At 38.5% G+C, this 24,778-nt stretch overlaps 1 protein-coding gene across 1 annotated transcript in view; it reads right to left on the reverse strand.

The window, feature by feature from the left end:
• Positions 1 to 24,778, reverse strand: part of WDFY3 (WD repeat and FYVE domain containing 3) — a 5,086,165-nt gene that overhangs the window by 592,238 nt on the left and 4,469,149 nt on the right. The window contains exons 50-52 of the mRNA XM_044059488.1: positions 19,551 to 19,670; positions 4,835 to 4,952; positions 4,609 to 4,715 (exon numbers count right to left, since the gene is read on the reverse strand). Coding sequence (XP_043915423.1) covers positions 4,609 to 4,715; positions 4,835 to 4,952; positions 19,551 to 19,670 — 345 coding nt within the window. The remainder of the gene's footprint in view (positions 1 to 4,608; positions 4,716 to 4,834; positions 4,953 to 19,550; positions 19,671 to 24,778) is intronic.

The raw sequence follows: 24,778 nt of genomic DNA on the forward strand, positions 1-24,778 counted from the left end.
TGACAGCAAAGGTAACTCTAGTGTGTTTTTTTTTTCACTTTTCTCTACAGTTGTGCAACCATGGAGTCTGAGCATCAACATAAGTGGGATATGTGTGTGTGGGTGGGGGGGGGTGAAGTCACTCCTCCCACATGAAGAAAACACTTTTTCTAAGATTTTTGTTGGGGTGAGCTTTTGACAACTTTTTTTCTGTCCAGATAAGATATAAACCAGTTGAACATCAGTGAGACATAGCAGAAGTGTTTTTCTTAATATCCTTCTATGATATTACAGACTCATTTTTGTTTAAAATATCTTACAAATGTATCCAAAACTGTATGAAATTATAAAATTCCCTCCCTACTTCCACAATACACACAAACAAGAAGAAAAAGAGTAGGAATATTCCCCAGTATTCTGCCCATAGCTTCCTCATTTATGAGAAACAAAATATTTGTCTCCCTTAAAAAGAGTCTATGCCTACTAGAATTAACCATGTCAACTAAAGTAAATAAATGAACCCCGTACAAAATAAATTTGCTAATATGGAATTACAAAGTGTTTGGGGGATGTAACCAAGTGCGTGCTGTAAAAAATCAAAATTTTCAACAAGTTATGCATTTTCTGCTGTTCCAAATATTGTTTGAGGTTTCACTTTGATTCTACACATCCTGCAAGGTATCAAAATGCACTGCTGTGTTCTGCAACACAGCTTAATACATCACCCATGCAAGTACATTTGTGCAAAACACATACCTTTTTTTGCAAAATAATTTTAGGATTGTATTTTTTTGCAAATGTTGGATGAACAGCTTCTTCAAAAGCAACATGTCCCATTAAATTAATTTGTGCATATTTTACATCAATCTCCTTTACGATGTATTGCAACAGAATTTAAGTTAAAGTGTCACAGATCAAATAAATTGTAACAAATTACAGTATGTGGCAATCCATGCTTTTTTTAACTACATTTTGATGTAATCAGCAGTGTGATAAATCTGTGGATTCAAATGTTCACAAAGTTTGAGGGAAATAATCTTTTCTCATTACCATTCATTGGGTTCATATATACTCCTGTTTTTTAAACTCCTTTCAATGACAATATCAGTTCTGCAGTCTTAGAGTGTTTCTCAAGTTCTGGGCCCACCTTTTTTTTTTCCTCCATGCCTGACAACCGTCACCACTCCAATGGGGCTGGAGCCCATGTATTCCTGAAAGAAACAGAGCTACAAAACAGAACAGACCTCAATCCCTCTGGGATGGGGAGGTACCCACAGGGAGCCATCATCCAGTCAGGCAGCAAGATTATTTTTACCCTCCTCTAACTTGCTGCTTCAGCCAACTTACAGGGAGAATCTTCACCACAGTAAACTGAGGGTCTAGTTTCAAGGTCCTCAGGCTGAGACCTCCTGCATTTAAGAACAGGCCAAAACTAACCCCAGAACTGAGGACTTAAACGGTAATATCATTCCAAACATAAAGAAATAAAAATAACTGAGACGCACCCTAGAACCATACCTTATCTTCTGTACCCACACTGGCAACATACCCTCCAAAGTTCTCAACTTAATCTGCGTTACTGCATCTCTCACCTCTCTCCAGCCTCCCACAAAGCTACAGCCAAAATGTTCTAATCCTAAAACTTGAAAATGACCTACTAATACTAAGTATGCACTCGGCATACAATTGAAAAACGCTGCAAGCAAATGAATTAAATATATGTAGGTTTGTTCTCCTCACCAGCCAAAATACATTTTATGGTGACTTGCTGAACAAGCTCCACTGGCTTCCTATTCCCAAATAAACTACCATTCTGTTACTGACACTAGTATTTCACATTCTTCAAACAGGTTACTACCCATCAGTGAAAAGAAAAACTTTTTCTAAGAGATCAAAATTAATAGCTTAGAACTAGCCAAGAAGATATCCTCATACTGACTAGACAAAAATTTAAATAACACTTGGGGGGGGGGGGACCTTTCCAGAATAGACCTGGCATTTTGAACCATTTAGTGAATGAAGTAAAAGTTAATAACACCCTTGACACGTTTAAGAACTCCTTTATTAGTAATCCAAACACAGCTGCCTCTGAAATGCAGGTTAACTAAATTAATTAACTCTGACATATCACACACCCCATAAAGGTGTACCCACAGAGAAATTTATATATTGTATAGAGTACAATGTTTTTGCACACTGAAAAATGCATATATTGTATACAGGGCAATGTTTACAATAGCCTCCTTGTATAAACTGCCAATTAATTATAACCTCTTAACTAGCTGTACCATTGTAAGGGGTTGGGAGGGTGGCCTAATGGTTAAGGTGTTTGCCTTACAAACACAATGTGCATGGTTTGAGTCTCACAAGGGATAATTAGCTAGGCTTACAATGACTCACAAGGACAGTTAGTCTAGTACTAACCTATGAACCTATGTACTACCTATAACATTACCTACACATGAACTGACCTCTTTTATATCTGCTTTGAACTCATGCATAATAACTGTATATATTAACTGCTCGTTTTGCCCATATGCTTTAAGTTCTGGTCATGGCTGAAAAGGGTCAACTAACCAGCTCACTTACCTGATAAACAAACTGCAAAAATAAAAATAAATTAACCAGTATCCCTGCCCCCTACAGCTGTGTCACTCTTTGAAGTGGGACTCGGGACATTTTTTGAAAGGCCTAACTGCATGGCTGATACTTCCATCTGTATAACCATGTAGGTTTCACAATGCCCCATCTATGCATGACACTTCTAGACATGTAGCAATAAACTACTATCAATGGCTTTATGATGACAGCCGCATAGCACTGATCCAGTACTGTATACTGGGTGACCGCATGTGCTAGGCACTGGTACAGCAGCACCTGGACTGCTCCATCCCTCCCCCCTAGGAAGGGTGAGCTGGCATAAGCTTCTCAATTCCACACAGATCCTTCAACATCTGAGCCAGTATTCCGACTCTGGTCATCTGGATCACAGTTAGGTCTTTATTCCTCTATCTCACGGAGACTTGTACCTGTGCCATCAAATCTTGAGGACACGCTACAACAATTCAGTGATACACCTGCCAAATAAAATGTTGCTTATCCAAAGTGATAAAGAATTACCTCTCTAAAGCTACCAAACTGCACTAAACAAATGCCAGTTTTTGTGTGCCTCCTACACCTTCTCAATGTAACAGTACAATGTTAACTCTGATTTTCAATGACTAAAAAAAAAAGTCAAACTCTGCATGGATTAATTCAATAACTGCACAAACTGTAATCTTGCAGTCCTGGGCAACTAATTTTATGTGCATCATGTGGGTATACTTGGAAATGTCAAAGAATCTGTGCATGATCACAGTTGCTGAGAAACATCAGTAATGATAAGGGATGAATTAGGGAGCATAAATCATCATAATCAGATGCCATTGAGAAGGGACAAAATACAGTAGCATATCAAGGAGTTTTGTGTCACTTATGATGATACAGTCTCTGGTCATCAAACGAATGTGGTATTGGCTGTTGAAAGATATTGTACAGACTTTATACAACTAAAGTGTCAATACGTTACCTTTAGTATATACATCTGATATACTCATCTTTGTGCTTGTTATCCTTGTTTTTTTTCAGCTTTACAACATCAAAGTTATTAGGATTTGCATAATGGCAACAATCAGTAAGCACAGTTAGCTGTTATTTATAGTTATCAATAAAGACCCTCAGTAAGTTGCGAAACAAAAATACTCACATTCAAATCAATAAACACTAGAATGCATCCCAAAAGGGTAATGGAAAAAGAAAGAATCTTAGTCCTCCGCAAAGAATTTTTTTATGGGTTACATGGCATATCTCACTCTTAACTCACTCCAAAATATCTTTCACATATAATCAAAAAATACTGAAAAGCAGTCAGAAATCAATACAAGCCACTTAGCTAGTAACAATTAATATCTCAAATATTTAAAAAAAAACTGCTTTGGTCTGTTCCCCCAAGACCATCAAACTACCTCCACCTACAAGCCCATTCATTCCATCCAATATTCAGTATCTAAAGACATCAACAGAAGGAGATGGAAATTGCGTCTATATCAAGGAAGATTTAGAAAAATATTTTTGAAGGCTCTTAACCCAGATATTTGTTGGAAAGCAGGGAACAATGGGTATTACTGCAAGCCTAATGTGAGTGTACACTTTCAAACACCAAGTTTCTCATTGGGAGTGCTACAGACTCTTTGGTGGGCCATTAACATTCTCTCCACCCGGAGTCCAAAATTTTAATTGTAAGAGCTATGTTATCAGGTCTTCCACAGATGACACTCCTGCACTGCAATTCTAACCCACCCCCCAAGTGTGTGAGATGGCATCTACTATTTGCTCCCATCCTAAACCAGCTATGACCTAAAGCAAACACTACACCTCACAGGAAGCTAACAACTTAAATAGATTATAAATACCTTCTCTGTTTAACAGCTCATTACAGAAAATAAATTCAGATCATTGCATCAAATTTCTTAAATGGGAAGTAAAAATTTATGTTATATGAACAGTAACTATCTACTGGTCAGTCAATAAATATTTATTTTACGTAAAAGAAAGTCAAATACAAATAAAAACAACAAAACAAGACACAACCTGAAGCCTTAAGAAAGTTTGTGTGAATGGCTCCATCCGGACAAGGTATGAGGCAACTATCATGGCTGATGAGTAGTGTGTTCCATAATGGTAGGCCGGTGTTTCACCTGTAAGAGAAAGTTTCAAGCCAAGACTTATAAATCTGCAGACATGCTTGTGTACCAATACTACATAAATCTATATTGTAACCATGCATGTGCATTATCTACTAATATACAGCACTTGCCATTCGGATCTTCCCAGTCTTTGTATCTCTTCTTGTACTGAGCTAGTCTCTCCTCAGTCTGTGCTCCCATAGGCTTAGCCAAGTTCCTAAATGTTTTAGGATTACTAAGATCCAACTCCTAGTAAGAATGATAAAATAAAAGATTTTTAACTATACAAGGGCTATACAGAAAAAATTTAATTTACATCTACAAATGAATACTAATTAAGGACAACAGACAAAACAACAAAGTTCAAGGCTTAAACAAAAATAGCTGGCAATTCAGATTATGTCAATCAGCACTGCTCATAAAGTACATTCAAACGAGCTAAAATATGGTAACTAAATAAATGCATTTGTAAATTCTCTTTAAAACTTATCTTAATTTTTCCTTCAGATATTAATGAAAAATGTAAACATTCCGCAGTACAGCATAACAACTTTATACCATTTTCATTATGAGCACAAATAAATGTTTTTCTACAGCAAATTCTATATCACTGTAATGAATAGATACCCATTTTTATTTACAATTAAGTATAGCAGTGAATAATACAGAAGTTTAAATACACTAATGCCTATCTCCAGAAACTGTATGCCGTGTGCCAATTTTTCCAGAAGTCAAAGTAAGGACCTTATGGGATGCAGAAGGCACACTCACAGTACCTGTGTTGTTTACTGAACAGTACCCTGTGTTGTTTGCTGAACATCTTCATGATCATGCAAATATTACAAAGTCAAAAGTGAAGACGTTTGGTAGGAATGAAGAAATATATTTGTATTTAGCAGTCAAATGTGTTTACAAGTTCAGAAATATTACAGTCCAAATGCAACTATGGAAAATGCGCTGACTGCAAAACAAAATCAAAAGAAACCTGGAAGCTTTGAATCCATAACATTCAAGACGTTCCGCAGTGTAAGCACAATGGCCAAAAAGCCTAAAAATGTAGTGTGTCCCACATCCAGATGTCAGTCAGGAACAAGTGTTAAATGCATTTAATACTTCTGCCTTTAAGAGCAGGAGGAAGCAAAACAGTAAACATTAGAAGGAAGGGAAGGGCTTATTCTAAGCTTAGAAAAGGACGAGGTCCTACAGAAACAATAACTGCTTATGCAACTGAGCTGAAGAATCAAGGTAAAAACAGAGTTCGGTGAACTGCATGATTTATAATTCAGAATAAATAATTTGTTGCAAAAAATGACCAAACAATGGGCAGTCAACTAACAAAAGCAGAGATGATTTTATCAAGTATGGATGCAAGCACAGCAAGGGGAAGTATAAAGTTAAAAGGGTAAATAGAGGGGAATGGAAATGTGCAAGATAAAATGGAAGTGGCACAGAAAAGTAAAAATGAGAAACAGAGTAAAAATGGGTTTATGTCAGATGACTGAGTTTTCAGAAACTTGAACTTCTTATCATCAAGACCATCTGTTCAACTTTCCAAAAACTCAAAACATTTACATGGAGATTATGGTAACAGTGGAGAGCAGGGAATTTATCCTTTTTCCCACTGTAGTGTGATCTCAAGTTTTGGTATACATAATTTGCAGGGGGTATGGGGGTGCAGAGGGGCTTGCCTCCATGCGAAAACATGATTTTTGTTGTTTTGTTTCCTTCAGTCACCATATAAAGTTTGAGTTTCTAAAAACTCAATCACCCTACATAAACCCAGGTAAGACGTACGTTAGCATTAATGTTGATGAAAAAAAGACTCATGAGATAGACAGAACAGTGCAGTTGAAATGAAAGACTTATGTAGTGTTATGTCTGCAAGGTGCAGCCTCTCCAAACTGATTTTGGACTTTCTTTTTTGCTTATTTGTTTTATTTTTAATTTGCTCAAAATAGTCAAATTTCCTATTAAGGGACAAAGAACCCATGTAATAACACATTGTGCATGTCAGGAGTTTCAGATTTTTGAAGGAAAGAAAATGTGCTGTTTACCTGGGCATTTTTTTTAAATAGATTCATTTAGGCATACACCCAAGTTGTGAATAAGGTGATTAGGCCTTATTAGCTGTTCTCTTGTTATTTCTGGGGACTAGAAACAGAGTTTTAATGCAGAAAGTAAAGTTATGCAACTAAACTTACTATAACTGTATATGTTCATTACTGCTGCAGTAGCCTAAGATGTATGGGACTACGGATGACAACCGTCCAATCTTCAGTGTTTCAGGACACTTCCCACATGCCCTAACCTCTGTGGGGTTCTTGGAGAATCACATAAAAGCAGTGGTTAGGATGCCAAAATGTCACCCCTTTTCTGCCTCAAGAAGGGAATGTAAGGATATAGCTCCGAAATGTTAGGAAAGGAAAATATACATACATATTCATAAACACGCAAGCGCGCACACACACACACACACACACACACACACACACACACACACACACAGACCCCGTCAACGCACCTAAAACAGGAAAAGGAATAGAAGGAGTGGCTCCTGCAACAGTTGTTGCTAACTGAGATCTCGAGTTTAGGCAAGATCCTTTACACTGGGTGTCTCTAGTATTATATTGGGCACACATGGCTAGGCTTATAAAGACCTTTGGGTCAATAGCCCAGTAACCACCTATTAACCTACTAGAACAACTACTGTTACAAGTTTACTTAAACAACTGTATGGTATTCAAAATTAGATAATTGTCGCAGTAGCCTAAGCTATACAGGTAGATAACCAAGCTTAGTATTATTGGGAGGCAGTAGAAGTTTCAGAAACCAGGAGCCCCTGTAGAATGGTCCTAAGCAAAACATGTTGTGGACCCAATGGAAAACTCTAGTTTGTAATGGTTTGTAAAAGTATGCACAGAGGACCAAGCTGTTGCTTCTTGAAGACTTCATGCCCACTCCTTTCCAAAAAGCTACAGAAACAAAGAAACCAAAACCCTTGTATAGTGAGCCCTGATCCTGCGTAGAAGTGACTTGTCAAGATGAAAATAGCAGAAAGAACTACCATACATCACCCATTTGAAAACTGTCTGCTTTGACACAGGTTGTACTTTCTTTTACCTTCATAGGAAACAAATAGCTCATCAGCCTTCATTAAGGATCTTGTTCTGTCTAAATAGTACTTGAGATGCCTACTAACATATAGACTATTTAAGACTCTTTCTCCCTTGTTTTTAGGTTCTGGAAAAAATAATGTGAGATTAATGGTCTGACTCAAGGCAAACTCCAAAATCACTTTAAGCATAAAAAGGATGATTTTCTCAAAAGCACATTATCCTTGTGAAAAACTGGATAGGGTTGACTCTCCATAAGACCTTAAATCTCACAGACGCCCATCTTGCAGAAGGCAGAGCAATAAATAACATGGTTTTCAAAGTTAAGAACGTCAGATCAGCCTTTATAAGCTGGTTCAAATGGGAGACGTGTCAGTTTTTTAACACAATGCTAAGATCCCAAGGAGGAGCCACCTGTTTTCTAGGCAGGTGGATATGTAAAACCCCCCTTAGGTATTGCAGAAGAGGGCGGTGGACTTAAAGGCAGACAAGCAAAGGTGGCTGAAAGATTAATCTTGATGGAAGAGTAAGAAAGGAAAGAGGATAATAACTCACATAAGCATTCTAGCACCAGAGGCATCCGAACTCTTAGTCTGGCACCAGCTAGAACATTTTTTCCATTTACTCATGTTATGATTTTCTAGTATCAGTATTTTTTAGCCTCCTTTAGTACCTTTTGCATTTCCTCAGTAATAAAGGTACCAAGGTGTGAACTATCCTTTCTCCCTTGTTCTTAAGTTCTGGAAAGAACAAAGGGAAATGGAATAGCTTGGCTCAAACAAAACTCTGATACCACTTTAGGCATAAGTTTGTGGAAAATTAGACGAAGGTGATCCATCATAAAAGCTGCAACTCTCTCTTCTTGCATGACTTAGAGCAATCAATAACCCTACTTTTTTTCATGATAAGAACCTCAAGTCAGCCTGATGAGTTGATTCAAGAGGAGCAACAGTCAATTTTCCAATAGAAAATTAAGATAACACAAAAAGGCCACCTGTTTTCTAGGAGGTTTCAAAGATATTTTCACATAAGATTGCAAAGGGGGATCCATGGGAAGATATGCTGAAATGACCGGTAAATGTACCTTAATGGAGGAGTAACACATGCCAGATGATAGTAACTCACACAAACAATGAAGAAAGTACAGTTGTGTACACTTACCATAAATGTAGATGTTCGAGTGTATTCACTGCTGCAGTCATTACATTTGGGTAATCTGCGGGCAGGTTGCCCTCAGTTGGCCTGAAATCCAAAGTCTTGGGTCCTGCATCGGTTGCTGTCTCCTCTTCCATGACGTCAAGTCGTCAGGGGTATAAAACAAGCAGCTGACACCATTTTATTTAGTTTTTCTTGCCCCAGATGTCAGGTGCCCCCAAAAAGGTAGGAAATATATACATTTATCTACATGCATCAATATAAACTTTACCTTCATCTACAAGCAAATACACCACATAGGTTGTAGAAGATAGAGAAGGAAAGATAAATTCCAGAATGAAAGGGGGATGGCGGGCGGGTAACCTGGACTACAACAGTGAATACACTCGAACATCTACATTTATGGTACGTGTACACACCTGTACTATGTTTTTTGTGTTTCACTGTTGCAGTCATTACATTTGGGAAGAACCCCAAAGCTATGGTTGGGAGGCTGGAGATAAACAGCGTTAGGTGCGGCTATAAGTCCCTGCAGAACTGCAGTGGCAAAGCCTGCCCTGGACTTACAGTAGAGAGGCAAATGATAATGTTTTGTAAAGGTGTGAACAGACCTCCAAGTAGCAGCCTCTCGAATGTCTTTGGTTGGTACTCCTCTGAGAGAGGCTGCTGAAGTAGCTGCAGCTCTGGTGGAATGAGACCTAATGCCCTTGGGCACAGGTTTACCATGGTGTAAGTAGCAGAAACAGATGCAGTGGCTTATCCACTTTGAAATAGTCTGCGTTGAAACAGCCTTTCCTTCTGATCCTGCAGCATATGTCACTAGTAATTGCTCAGTTTTTCTTAGAGCTTTAGTCCTGCTCAAGTAGGATCTTAGCTGTCTGTGCACATCCAAGGAATGCAGAATTCTCTCCCACTTGTTCTGCGGATTTGGATAAAAGGTTGGCAGATGAATAGTTTGGTTAAGAGCCACACTGGAAACCACTTTAGGCATAAATGTTGGATTTGTTCTCAGAGACACCCTGTCTGGGTAAAATATGATAAAAGGCTCCACAGCCATGAGGGCCTGTAGCTCTAAGACTCTTCGTGCTGCTCTAGTAGCAGAGCTGTTTTCCATGATAAAAACTTTATATCAGCAGTAGCAGATGGTTCAAATGGAGGCAGTGTGAGCTTTTCCAACACATAACTGAGGTCCCATGCAGGTAATGGTGATCGTCTAGGTGGCCTTAAATTTTTGGCTCCTCTAAGATACTGCTTTAGTAAAGGATGAGAAAAGATTGGTGGCTCTGTACTATAATAAGCCGAAATGGCAGAGGCATGGAGTTTAATTGATGAGAAAGATAGGCCTTTGTTCAGCATCTCAGTCAAGTATTGTAATATCTGAGGAATATTTGGTTCTGCTGTATCAGTTCCTTGTGCTCGATTCCAAGCACATAATCTCTTCCATTTGTCAGCATAAGAGAACAGCTAGCATCTCTTTCTGGTTGATATGTAGATGCATTTGTTTTGGGGTCCATATGCCCTGAATGCATCTTCCCGCCATGTGGGCCCTCAGGCATAATCTGATGCGTCTGCTGTCAAGGTTTGGCTGGCAGAGGGTAGAGTGAAGGCCCATCCCATGTTTTGGTGACATGCCTTTGCCCACCATAGAAACTCCTGTTGTAGGCAGGGAATGAAAGGAATCATTGTTTCCAGACTGTGACAATGTTGACTCCATAAACTTTTTAGGTACCATTGAAGTTTCCTCATATGCAGTCTTACATATGAAATCAGTAGGATGCAGGATGTCATGAAGCCCAAAGCCTGCAGAATTTGTCTTGCAGATAACTGGGTTTTTGTTGCCATCAGTTTGAAGTAAGTAGTCAGTTGCCTTTGCTTGTCTGGCATGAGGTAAGCCATCTGGGCAGTTGTATTCAAGCTTGCACCCAGGAATGTTATCTTTTGAGAGGGTACCAGTTGTGATTTCTTTTCGTTTATTGTGTTGAAGAAGAATGTCCTTGTTCTCTGTTTGAATGAGACAGTCGTTCAAGTAAGGATATATTTGAATACTTCTTTGTCTGCAAAATGCAATTACTGGTGCCAGGCACTTTGTAAAGACCCTGGGTGCAGTAGATAAGCCAAAGGGCAGTGCTGAGAATTGGTAATGCATTAAGCCAGCCTTGAATCTGAGGTATCTTCTGCATGATTGCCTTATTGGGACATGCAGGTATGCCTCTTTTAGGTCTAATTTCACCAGCCAAGCATTCTTGCCCAGCATGGGCAGAAGCTGCTGCAAAGTCAGCATTTTGAATTTTGGAATGTCCAGGTATGTGTTCAAAATCGATAAATCCAGTATTGGCCTTGTCCTTTCTGGGTACCAAGAACAGTCTTGAGCAAAAACCTTGTCCTTTTTCGTGTTCTGGTACTGGCTGAATGGCCCCCATATCCATGAGGGACATGACCTGTTTCTGTGCCTCTGCCCATTGATTTTTTTGGCAGATCTGGCCAACTATTTGCCATTGGCAGAGTATGGAAATGGAATCTGTATCCCTGTGATACTATGTTCAGTACCCACTTGTCCTGGGATATTAACTACCAATTTTGAGCAGAAAGTGCTAATTTTCCCCTTAAGGGTGCTGCCCAAAGATAAGTGCTTGGTGAAGGCAGAGGGAAGTCACTGGGACTGTTTTCTGTAGGTTTGCGCCTTATCTCCTTCAGATTTGGAGGTAGAAGCGCCCCATTGCTTTGACCTGTATGAATCTTGTGCCTGGTATCTGGAACAGTTAGGGTGTCTGGATTTGCCCCTTTGAGCTCTGTCTGACACAGGAAAGGACCAATTTTTTGTAGGCCAGTGTCTACTGAATCTTGGTGGCTGCACTTGTAAGAAGTCTTTTACAATTTGCATAAACTTAGCTTTGTCTTCCATTTTCTTTAAAACCTCTTCTGCCTTAATACCAGAGTATCATGCTGCAAAGGTGCATCTAGTAATTTAGCTTTAACATGATCAGGCAAATTTTGTTCCTTTAGCCAGGCATGCCTAATCACAGATCCAGTAACTGCAGCCATGCAGTAGGCCTCTAAAGAATCAAAACCACATTGCAAAGTATGCTTTCCGTCCTGTTCACCTGCATGCAATAATTCCTGCAATTCTTTATTTTCTGCACATTCAGAAATCAACATCATTTTCTGTTTCAGCAATCCCATAACATGTTGTTGATACTTGGGCATATGAAACTGGCAGTTTAAGGCCCTAATTGCCAAGGTAGCAGATGTATAAACCTTTTTTCCCCATCTATCCAGTGCCCTTGAATCTCTGTCAAAGGTGGTAGGATTTTTTGCTGTTGAGGCCTTAACTCCCTTTGGACCCTGTGAAATAGTTTCAGGATCAGCAGCAGGGTTTCTAAATAAAAATTTGTGAGAGTCAGGGACCCTGTAATATCTGTCAGACTTGCTGGGAGCTGGAGGTAAGGAGTCAGGGGTCAAGCTTGACTCCGAAAACACATCATCCACAATGTCTAAAACAGGGGGTATGGCTAAAGGCCTGTGCTGAGGGAGAAGAAGGAAATCCCTGAGCCTCTTTTTTGATTCTGAGAAATCTTGACTCTCCCAGTGAAAATGCTCCCTCAAAGTATGCAAGGTTTCTCCAAATGAATAATCCTCAAGAGGAGATGCAGATGTTACAGACTCTGCTGCATCAGAATCCTCATAGGGAGGTATAGATAATTCCTGATCAGAAGAAATAGAAACCTGATCTGAATTTTCATAATTAGTGTCTTGCCTAGGCCTCTTATCTGGAGGGGGATGGGAACCCCTGATCAAGGTCTTCAGCCATTTTGATCATCTGTTTTTTAGGCACGTGGCTCATGAGTCAAATTTTTAGTTTTAGAAGTTGCTTTTTTCTTTGGTTTTGCAGCTGTCGTCGGTTTGATATAAAAATGTTGAGGCCTGAATACCCCCTCAGAAGCCGGTGCCTGCTCAGCGGCTCTGGACCCATCCGAGGGAGATACATCCATGGGTCCAATACTTTGAGTATCTTGCGGCATGCCGGACTCCACATGGGTGTCGGTAGAGGCCTGCGGCTCGAAAGTAGCAGGTATCAGGGACTGCAAAAGCGCCTCACTGAGTACCGGTGAACCGGCGAACCGGCGACTGGCTTAGGAGAAGCTTTGTCGTCAGTTTTGGACCTCGACTGTCTCTCACACTGTCCTTTTCTTTGTGTTTTCTATGTACCCCGGTAGTCGGATTGCTCTCCGATGACATTTCTGGGTAGTTAAATCTGTTTCCAAAATACTTTGAGGCAAAACTATACCGACCATTAATAGTGCGTTGGTTAAATCTAGCACAAAACCGACAGCCAAACACGTTGTGATCAAGGCCTAGGCAAGGAATGCAGTATAAATGGAAATCCTTAAGAGGTATTTGCTTCCCACAAGTAATACAATTATTAACCTTTACTGACATCGGTGTGGAGCAAGAAAAAAGGTTCCCCAATGGGGTACTTGGCTTTAGTGAAGACTTCGGTTCTGAAACTCAAACTCGAATATTTCAGGAGTCGCCGACCGGCACTTGCGAAATGCTTCTGCTTCAGGCATCGCGCGGCAAGAAAGACTAAAGAAAATGGCATTGGCTGCTTGTTTTATACCTCTGACGACCTGACATCATGGAAGAGGAAACGGCAACCGACGCAGGACCCAAGACTTTGGAATTCAGGCCGACTGAGGGCAACCTGCCAGCAGATTACCCAAATGTAATGACTGCAACAGAGAAACACAAAGAACATCCAGAGTGACATTAACCTTGAAACAATTCTGGTCCTTATGCTAGCAACAACTAGAAGATCTTTTCCATTTACTAATATATGACTTTCTAGTAGCAAGTCTTCTTGCCTTCTTAAATATAGGCTGCTTAAAAGGTATTAAGACTCTTTTCATCTAGGCAATTAGCTGCAGTTGTTTGAGGTCAGGATGTATCAAACACCCTCGTCCTGTGTGATTTGGGCCATTCTATGAGGAAGTTTGTGGTAATTGCCCTTGGCTATTTCCAATACAAGACAGAACCACTGTTGCCAGGGCCAGAAGAAAGTCACCTCAATGATGTTTGCAGAGCCCTTCTGAATCTTCAGAATGACACTGGATATTAGTGGAAAGGGGTGGGGTGGGGGGAGCATACAGTAACCTTCTTGTCCAAGGAAAAGAAAAGGTAACTGTTTTCCAGGCCTTCTTGCATGGAGTCCTGGAGCAGAATTTTGCCAACTGTTTTTGTGACCATAAAAGATCGATCCAAGGTGCTATCCCACAGGTGGATCAATTCCTGGAAGACTCCCATGACTTATCTTTCATTTGTGGGTCTGTCCTGGTCCTGTTCAGCTTATCTGACACATTCTGTCACAGCAAAACTATGCAATGTTCTCCCATTTTGGTGAGTACTAGATCCAGAATATTTGATCCTCTGGTTAGAACATCTACTACTTGGTCCAGGGTGTTCATGTTAATAAAGTCTAGGAAGCATTGTGCCTGTGAATTTGAGGCAGTGTATGTTTCTCAGTCTACTGAAGGGTAGTTTATGTCACCCATAGTGTATTCGGTTGGACAGTGATTTCCTCTAATAGGTCTAGGTAAGAGCTGTGAGACTCTTACGGCATGAAATCTAAACCAATGCAAAGAACATTAGTAAACAGATTATATGGAAACAAAACAGTTACTATGTGTTCAGTGGAAAAAACTGCAGATGAAATGTGGAAAGTTTTGAAAGGGAAATTGAGTGCAAAAAAAAATCATATAAATGTTTAATATCAGGATCTAGGCATACAACATCAGGGTATATATTTCCATAAGAACACGATACCTGATTAAGGTGAAACAAAAAATATAAGAAATGAAAGAGAAGTTGAACTACAACTTTGAAAACTGAAATAAACAAGCTGGACAAAAAATTAAGCACAGTGTGAGACAAGATCAAGAACAATTTGAAGAAAGTTTATTTAAAGATATTGAGTATAATAGGAAAACTTTTTATAGATACATAACATGTGGATGGAGTAAAGACATACACATTGATAAACTGTGCTGATTCTAAAACTTTATTCTCAGACACAACAGATTATAGATATATTTACAAAATCTTAAGCAAAACAGTTTGGCTTCACAAAGGGGGTGATAAGTCATCCTAGTGACATCCAGGTAACCTCAGATACTGCAATCAAATTAGATTATACTAAAAAAGAACTTCACAAACTAGATCCAAACAAAGCACAGGGAGGAGACGGAATTAGTAATAATGACCTGAGGACACTTCAGCAAGAACTTACAGTACCAGAGAGACAAAGTCCTAAAACATCAGGATTTGCAGGCGGAAACGAGAGCAATGTGGAAGAAAGACACCCAGAGAATTCCAAAAGTAGTAAGGTCTTATAAAAAAGAATCTACATTAGCATTTAGATATATTATCAATACATATAACTCCATAAGAATTGCAGGAGGAATCATTACTGGGTGCAGTGCGGGTGCTGCAGAGAGCACTTCTGGCTGACATCAAAGATTGAAACAATACTAATTTCATGAACTTTAATCATACTTTGACTTAAGAATGGGGTCCATTCCTGTCATGGTATTAAAAACCCAAACGATTTGGAGAAATTAAAAAAGAGAGATACCACTATAGCTATTATTTACTACATCATTTAACTATGGGGAGAGTCCTCAAGACTGGAGATGTGCTTATTAAATCTATCTTTAAGGGAAAGTGGAGTAGGACAAACCTGGAGACATATAGACCCTTAAGTCTACTTTCATGTTGTGGAAAAATAATGGAGAAGGTAATATTGGATAAGTTATTGTCAGAATTGGATAGGTTAGGACTTGAAACCATATATCAGCATGCACATGTTGAAAATAGATCTAGTATCACCTGTAACATGATGTTCTACAACAATATAACAGCAGCTATGAATGAAAAAATGTACTGTGATATAATTTATATAGATTTAAGTTTAGCATTTGACAAGGTCATACACAAGACACTGATAAATAAATTAGAACTGGGTAGCAATGTACTCTTGATAAGATGGATAGCTGCATGGCTTACAAATAGGACATGTCAAGTATCATACAACAACTGGGCAGGTGAAATCCTTGGTTACAGTCAGGGCTCTGTCCTGGGCTCTTACTTGTTTAGATTGCATCTTTCAGATCTAACTTTTGCATCTAAGGTGCTCTACAGTCTATATGCAGATGACCTGAAACTGGGTCAACTGATTACATGTGTTACAGATAAGGCATGTCTGCAAAAGAACTTGACTAAATCGATCATTTGGGCACAGGAGACTAATATGGTGATAAATCCATCAAAAACAAGGGATATGAGATTTGGGACACCAAATTGCAAGGTGAATACTTGATACAGCAGCCAGTGTTTGAAACTGTAGATTCATTTAAGTACCTGGGTATATGGGTAGATCCAGCTTTGAGTTTTTCTAATCATACCAACCAATTGGTTAATGATAGTTCTAGAAATATATGTTGCATAAAAAGATTTACAAAGTCTAGGAAATCAGAAATGATGAAGTCATTATAAGTTATATAACACCCACACTTGAGCATGGAATGACGCTACAGAAACCTTATAAGAAAACAAGCATGAGTAAACTGGAAAGAGTACAGTGGAAATATACCAAGGGCATCCATGGATGTAAAAAATGTAAGTTATTATGAAAGAATAAAATATCTGAACTTGTGCAGTGTCTGTTATAGATATCTAAGAAGAGATCTTATTCAGGTATATAGGGCATTTTAGAGACAACTACCTCTGGGAATGTTTGGAGTTATCAAACAGTAGCAGAGACTCATCAGACAACCTATATAGAAGATTCTACAGGAAGAAGAAGTGTACTAATTGGTTCTCTGAGAGAGCAGCTGATGCACAGAACAGATTACATTAAAGCAAGTACTATTTTCGATATTTTTAAGAACATCCTGGGCACTTATTATGGGAACAAATGTTTTGGTATACTGGCAGGGTAGAAGGGCATTAATGGCCATGCTTGAAATATATATATATATATATATATATATATATATATATATATATATATATATATATGGTGACTTATAGCTAGTTGGATATGGTAAGGGACCTCATCTAAGGTGATCTGCATGAGGATAAACTTGAACAACCTGAAAGTATATTTGTTACGGACATTGACAGAGACACCTCCACCTGTAGTCCATGTCTGTGCTGCTGTTGATCTAAATGTGTTGAATGTACTGTAACCTAGTATTGTCGAATTACTTTCCAAGTCTTTAAACCAAGTCTCTGCAATGGCAAAGATGTCTAAATTCTCCACAGTGAGGAGACCTTGTAGGGTGTGGAGTGTGAGTGCAATGAGCAGTAGCACCTTAAAGTTGCTTTAAGTCTTTTGTGCTATGTTGGTAGTTTTGTTATTTTAGCATTACCTATAAAAGGCTATACTGGGATGGATAAAGTTTTAGCCAATATCTGAAAGCCTAGGGGGGACAGGTGCAGACCATCCCTGGCAAAGCAACGTGGTTTGTTAACCATGTCCTCACAAGCTCACAGACATTTTAATTCCCCTGGAGTGACACCAGAAACTAAGCCAATTATTAAAATCAATCAATTTGTGCACATACTGTGGTATCATCCCTGGTGAAGGTAGAATGCTGCTCAATGCAAATCTGATACCTGTCTTTGACACATATTCAGGGAGATCCATAATGTCACTTTTTATATAATCCAGTGACTTACATCTTAGGTTATTTACACACACATGGACTATGACAGAATCATATTGATACAAGGGGTGCAGTGACTTGAGTATGTGGACGATACAGTGGATCATGGCACTAGATAGGCAACTAACAGTTATCTTCTCCTTGTCTAACCTGGTTAGTGGAGCATCTGTGTTTCGTACAATGTAATCCCCAATGACAAGATTATTAGGTAAGGTGCTTGCTTGCTTGCCTTATCGGTTAAATTCTTTGAGGACCTTGGGTCTACATTATATGAATAAAAGTTCATATAATCGAATGTTCTAATGAGCGAAAATCATGGAAAATGATATTGTGGGGGGCTGGACCCCCACACCTCCCGCTAAATATATATTCCAACTCCAAGATTGCACTACAGTGAGGAAAGGGCAAATACTCCAGTCTTCACTGTACTGCAATCCCACATGCACGCATCTCGATTTCTGGGATTTTTGCTAATTAGAGCGTTCAATACCCATTGGGTCAAGGCTTATGTGTAGCATTTGGTGTTTCTCTGGGTGTGTGCTTTAATGATTGCTGAAGAAAGATGTTGTCGTTGGATGGCTTAGGAGATCTTTGAGGTTTGGGAAGGTTTCTCTTTTAAGTGCCTCAGCATAAGAACTGTGTGTGTGTGATTAGTATGCGTGAGGGATGTATTTTGTGTGTTCTTCACAACCTCGTTTGTAAGAGAGATTTTTGCCTCCATGGAAGTTGTGTATTTACATCTCTTGCATACTGTGTTAGTTTCTTTAAGGATTAACTAATTGTCTAAGAACATGACACAACTACTAAATTCTCTTAGGATGACCATACCTACAAAGCTGGCTACAGAGACATTTAGAAATTGTATAGCCATGTTGTCCAGTCCATAAGTAGGGTGGACTATTATGGTTTAAGGACTGTATTACAAAAGGGGAGTCCTAGAGTGGTGGTTGGGAAAAGTATATAAATACATTACACAACAACAGCAATTAAAAAGGAAAACAGTGGGACTTTGTTAGTCATATTACTACAAGGAGTGGAAGTGTGCAATACAGACTTTTAAAACCACAACAGCAAAAGGGTGGGAGGGTTGGAAATAATCAAAAACTAGTTTTCTTTGTTTAGGGTTTAGCAGAAGTGCTCCCACAAATCAAGCCTTAATATCGACACTACTTTCCAGAGACAGTGACATATAGCTTTAAGGCCTCAACAATAATCAATTAGCAGATCAGCAAAAACCGCTCCAATAAGGCCCCTACTCATCAAAGCCAGTTTCACTGTCACTGAAACTATTTCTGATTCAGAGGCCTGTTAGCTACTTTAATCAGGTAGATTAATATAAAGAAACAAAATATTTACTTACAAAAAGTCAAATAATTTACTTAAAACAAGCCAGAGATTAATCAAGTGCAAACACAATTCTTAATTTTCTGTTGTAGAGATAATCAGAATCTAGATTTCTTTGTTTAGTGTTTAGCAGAAATAATCCATGCAAGTCGTCCTTACGTGCAGGAGCTTGAACTGCACACATTTATCATTATCATGATAGTGCCCTCAGGAAGGAGACCCACTGATATCCACTGCAGATCAGCTGATCTTAAAGATCAACTGACAATGAATATTTACATGGCTGCTATGTATTACTGTGGAATGAAATGCAATCAGAGAAAAAAACTACAAGAATTGTAGAAGACAGACAAACAAAGCTACACATAAGTTAAAATTAATCACTGTGTAGAAAAGTTAAGTAATTTAATTAAGAAACAAAAAAGTAGCAGAACTGCAGAAGAAAGTATCTTACTTAACACACATACTACACATTTCATGATCAGGGAAATGCATTCTAAATCAGTGCTTACCTCAGAATCGTAATCTGCAAGGATCCATGGAAAGACAGGGTACTGCATAAGATCATTATAGGATCTCCCTGCTAGAGTGTTCAAATGCATCAGGTACTGGAAGTTGCTGATTTCTCCTCTCTGTGAAGAGAATTGACAGAAAAGTTGTACAGGAGGATCTGTGTGACTTTACAACTACCAGTTTAATCACTCAAGACACTTTACACATCAACTATTTTATTCACTCAAAAATGAAAAAAAGGGTTTCTGTTCAATTTATAACCCAAACTATGACCTCATTTTACAGTAAAGGCACCAAGCCATGTAATATTTCACCTGTTAAACTGAGGTTTTTGGGCTGTACAATGAGGTGTATAAAGCTCACACGTGCAATGCTGGACAAACTTCCTAAGGGATTATTTTCTGGAATGAATGGTCTATAACTCTTCTAATATCAGTCCACTGTCCAGAACTTTGCACATCCATGATTTTACCTCATGTTTTTGCCCTGTGACTTGTATTTTTTTTTTTTTTCTGATATATTACTAAGGACTGCATTTGGGAAATAATGACAGAGACAACAGTTTCATACTTCTTACGGCTCATTCATTTTCTGAGCCATACTTCTTATGGTTCAGGAAATGCATGTTGATGCAAAGCTTGTCAATTCTATTAACTTTTTAATTGAATTAAAGTAATACCTAAAAATTATCACCTGATAATGAGTCTTTTTCTTCATTATTTTTGGCTTTGTCCATATTTCTTAAGAAAATATGTTCAGAGTTATGACTTTTCATGCCTGAGGAAGTGCTTCTCGCCTTCTACTTGACAGTGAGACTAGCCTTTTTTCTTTCCACTCTACCTTTTCCCAAGTATTTACCTATAAAATCCCAACATAAGACGAAAACAAATGTTCTACCTAGGACTGTAAAAGAAGGGTCTTGGTTTAAAAGTCCAGTTGCATCAGAGTTCTACCCTGCTTAACAAGCATCAATCAAGCAAATAAATAAATAAATGGTAAAAAAGTGAAAATGCAGTAAAATATGGAAGCAAAAAAATAGATTCAACTTTTAGCAATAATGACAAAAGTGAAAGTACAGCTATAAAGAACTGAAACACAAAAAGATATGCATTTTAAGAGCAATGTCAGAGATGAATCTTTCAGAGACAGCACTAAAATATGTTTTCTCCATTGCAAGATTTAACTGATCTAATGGTTTACTCATCTTACCACAGTGAGAATGTCTACAGATGACACTCAAAAGATTTTTGATGACAGACACTAGAATTTTTCTCCTGAAGTAACAACGACTAAAGATAAACAATATCTACCATAAATAAACACGTCAAAAAGGAAGTTACTTTACTCGGAAGAAGGAAGTTGAAGGAGTAATGCATAGTAAAGAAGTCTCTCAGAAAACATGACTGCAGATCTCAGAGGAATTGCAAGGAACATAACGTTTTCTTTGCTCATCACACCAAAATGGTAATGACTTTGTTGTGGGTAGAACTGAGCATTACTGATTTTTAACTGCCTGACATACTCAAAGATTTCCACTAAAATGACAAATCTGCACAATTCCAAAAAGACGTTACATGGATGAGCCATAGACTGAGATTTATGGCTGTCATTCTATCAGGGACTGATAAGAGAGTATATTCAAAGAGAAAAGGACATGGTGGTTAAATGAAAAAAAACCCATCTCTGGTAATACTTTTCTTGAGTCTAGAACACAAGTTGCTCTTAAACTTCAGTAATTAGTACAGCACATAAAATACTGCATGATGGCTATAAACAGCAATGAGAGGTGGTTAGAAAAGATTGGGAAGAAAGATTGGAAAGCTAATATACAATGGGACATTGGGAGGACATCTGTACAGTTCCCAAGTATGTAACAAAGTCCAGAAGGTATAGGATGTTTGCTTGAAAGTGTCTGCATAGGTATTTGTATACCCCTGACAACTTCCTTGGGTAGATGGCAAATGTTGCAGGTGTGACAGGAAAGAGAAAGGCAATTGGGAAGATTTATTGGGGGGAATACAAAGAGTTGACAAACTTTAAAGTTTCTCTACAGAATGCTTTGTCAGAAATGTTGAGGGAGCACATCATTCTTTTGAGGTGAAATACAGAACTAGAACTACCCAAACGTAATGAGGCCTTATTAGATTTAATGCTATTAGCTACAGAAAAAAAACGATTACTAAAAAATGGAAATCAAAATCTAAACCAACCATACCTGAAGTACTGAAAACTGTAAAGGAAATAAAATAAAGTGGGATCATTAAACCGGAAGGAACAAATCAAACAAAAAATAAGTGGCATTTGTGGGAACAATACATGCAAAACAGTGTTCAGAAAGAAAAGTGAAATTTAAAGGAAGGCAGAAGTTGAGTAATTTATGTAATGTGGAAGTGAATGAAAGCTGTTAAAATGTATACTGCAAGAAAATTAAGAAAATGTTAGTATGTCTTTCTTTTCTAGTACTGTAAATATGCTTGCCACTTTTTAAAAAAATGTCACGTTTAATAAAGATGTTTAAAAAATTAACTTCTTGTTTATTATAGTAATAGATTTGAAAGTTTAAAGTCACTTTCAGTTCTTTACTCAAAAATGCTTTGTAGGCTAATAGTAATTTGCTTGGAAAATGTTAGTAATACAATATGACATCTTTATTCATAACTTGTGTGTGACACAGATTTTGTTCTCTTAGTAAATTTCCTTTGAACTGATTCTAGATGTTTCAACTGCCCAGTTATGAACAAACAGAAAGGTATATTATATTTTATAATAGGCAGTATAAATAAACAAAATAAGTTTATCATACAATCTATATCTGTAGTGGAATTGTTCTTTAATAAGGAACACGTCTCAAGGCTTTGTTCATTATAACATCTACATGTTTAGCAAGTAAGCCACTTGTGATAACAGTCACCAAACGTTTGTATTCTGATACTCATCCTGGGATTGGGCCTAGTAAAGTATGTGGCTCCTTAGAACTGGTTTCATAAAACGCAAAATTTTACATTTGATTACAACTTTTGACAAATTTAACTATTTTTATTCAAAATGTTCTAGCTAATAAACTTGGTTTCCTGCAAAGCTTTTATAACTACACTTTCAAGTTAGATCTTACTCCTTCCACTTTAAGTGCTACAAATGCTGACCTGCATGCTAGGGATTTTTTTGTTCGTCCTAAATGAACAGAGCTATTGACATCATGCACAACTCTGCATATAAAGTTAGCAAGTTCCTGTTTCCCTTTCAGTGCCAAATTCATAAGGCCAATCTGCAATGGGATTATGGCACCATCACATGGATGTGTCACAACTCAGGCAAAACCCCTGCTGGAGTGTGTGAGATGGCAAAAAGCCTCTATCCTAACATCCTCACCTAGTTCCTCCAACACTTGAGCTGTTAATAAAACTCAGGTTGGATAAGCTGCAATCAGGACTCCATCTCTCTACAACACAGAACCAGGGCTGAACAAAATGTTTTGAGTGTCATAAATATTAGGTTAAAATGTTTTGGGTTGATTTAACAAGACTTAAGGTAGCAGCTTGGTATTGTACAAAAGAGACCATCACTTTAGTAAGAAAACCTTTGGGCTTTTCAGTGTAGTCTTATAACTGATAAAAGTATACAACAACCCAGTGGCTTAACAGCTATTTACATAAAAAATAAATATATTTCAAGGCTGGTCAAATAGCACAATGCACTTGAGCTGCTCCATGTTCAAATCACCATAGGTAAAATCCAATACCACTTCCTTGCAAGCTACAGGTTCTCCTCTATGACCCAGGAAACCCATACCATGTATTTAAACTTATTAGAAACACCAACCATCCAACCTAATACCATATTCATGGGTGACTTCAATTACCCCAATATTAAATGGGAATCCTATACGACATCAAACATACATGCACAGAGATTCCTGGATTTTGTAAACACAAACTCCCTGGGCCAGACAAGTCAATATACCAACTAGGGGTGCAACCATACTGGATCTGGTCTTCATTAATATGGGAGAGTGCTGCATACCCCCTACTGTAATGCCCTCACTGGTAAGGTCAGACCATAAAATAGTCTCCTTTGAAGTAAAAATAAAACCTGGACTCCTAGCTAAACCGGGAATATTCAGGAACTATTCTAAGGCTAACCTCCTGCCAGTAAATGAGAACTTGGCAAAATTTCAAGCCCCTATAAATCCTGAGTACACTTCTGCCTATGCGGAACTGTTCACAGAAACCCTGTACAAGCATGTTAATAGCTGTATAGAGGCAGCTGTACCCACCAGGAAGAAGTACAGAACTAATTCAAAAAACAAGCCACCCTGGTGGAATCACAAAATCAGATGTACAACAGGAGGAAGAAAATCATGGCAAAAATTAGGAGATGCAGCACTCAGCAGGATAAAAGCACTCTCATTAAACTAAACAAACAACTCGGAGGACAAATGAAGTCTACCAAAACCAAATTTGAGGTGAGTTTGGCTTCCCAGGGCAAGGACAAATGGAAGAATGTAAAACCAATGGTAGAGCCAGGTGGAACTAGGGACCTAAGAGAATGGAGAGCAAGGACTTGGGCAAAGCCCGAGGCAAAGCCCGCTCTAGATTTGGAGTAGTACTCCTGAAGGTATATGCACAGAGCTGGGCAGCAGAGCTTCCAAAAATATCTTTGCAAAAACTCCTTTAAGAAAAGCTGGAGAGGAGAAAAAGTGGTCTCTGTGTAGATAGCCCCTGTGGCCTGTAATAGGACAGTTTTTGCAGATCTGAGAGTATGAAAAGCATATGCAGTTTGGTATCCATTTTCATAAGTCTTTTGAAATTGGCTTCTTGTATAATTATGCAGATGCTCCCATAAACAAGAGCAGACAAGTCAGTGATCTGGCTTGTTGATTCATGCAGTCTGCTACAGTTTTCTGTTTCAAATGTAGGAATGTAAAAATTCCATGTAGCCCTTGAGTTTTGGATTAGGATAAAAGGAAAAGCACGCAAGTATAGCCTCTATCAGTTGCTATACCCTCTGAGCTTTTTGGCATAATCAGGTTCTGCCCAAATTCTCAAACTCTGTCCCGATGGAAAGATGGGAAAGGTGGGTAGAGGATCTCCAGTTTTAGTTAGATAACTTAGAGATAGTATGAGGTAAGTTGGTTCAGAAAAGCCGTTTTCCATTCCCAATATTGATGAAAGGATCTGGTCAGGCTCAGGCTGAGCTAGGGTGTTTCAGGATGAAACAGTGATCCCAA

Source organism: Protopterus annectens, chromosome 17.part0 (genome assembly GCF_019279795.1).
Source record: "Protopterus annectens isolate FY-2018-M chromosome 17.part0, PAN1.0, whole genome shotgun sequence".
NCBI classification, from domain to species: domain Eukaryota; kingdom Metazoa; phylum Chordata; order Ceratodontiformes; family Protopteridae; genus Protopterus; species Protopterus annectens.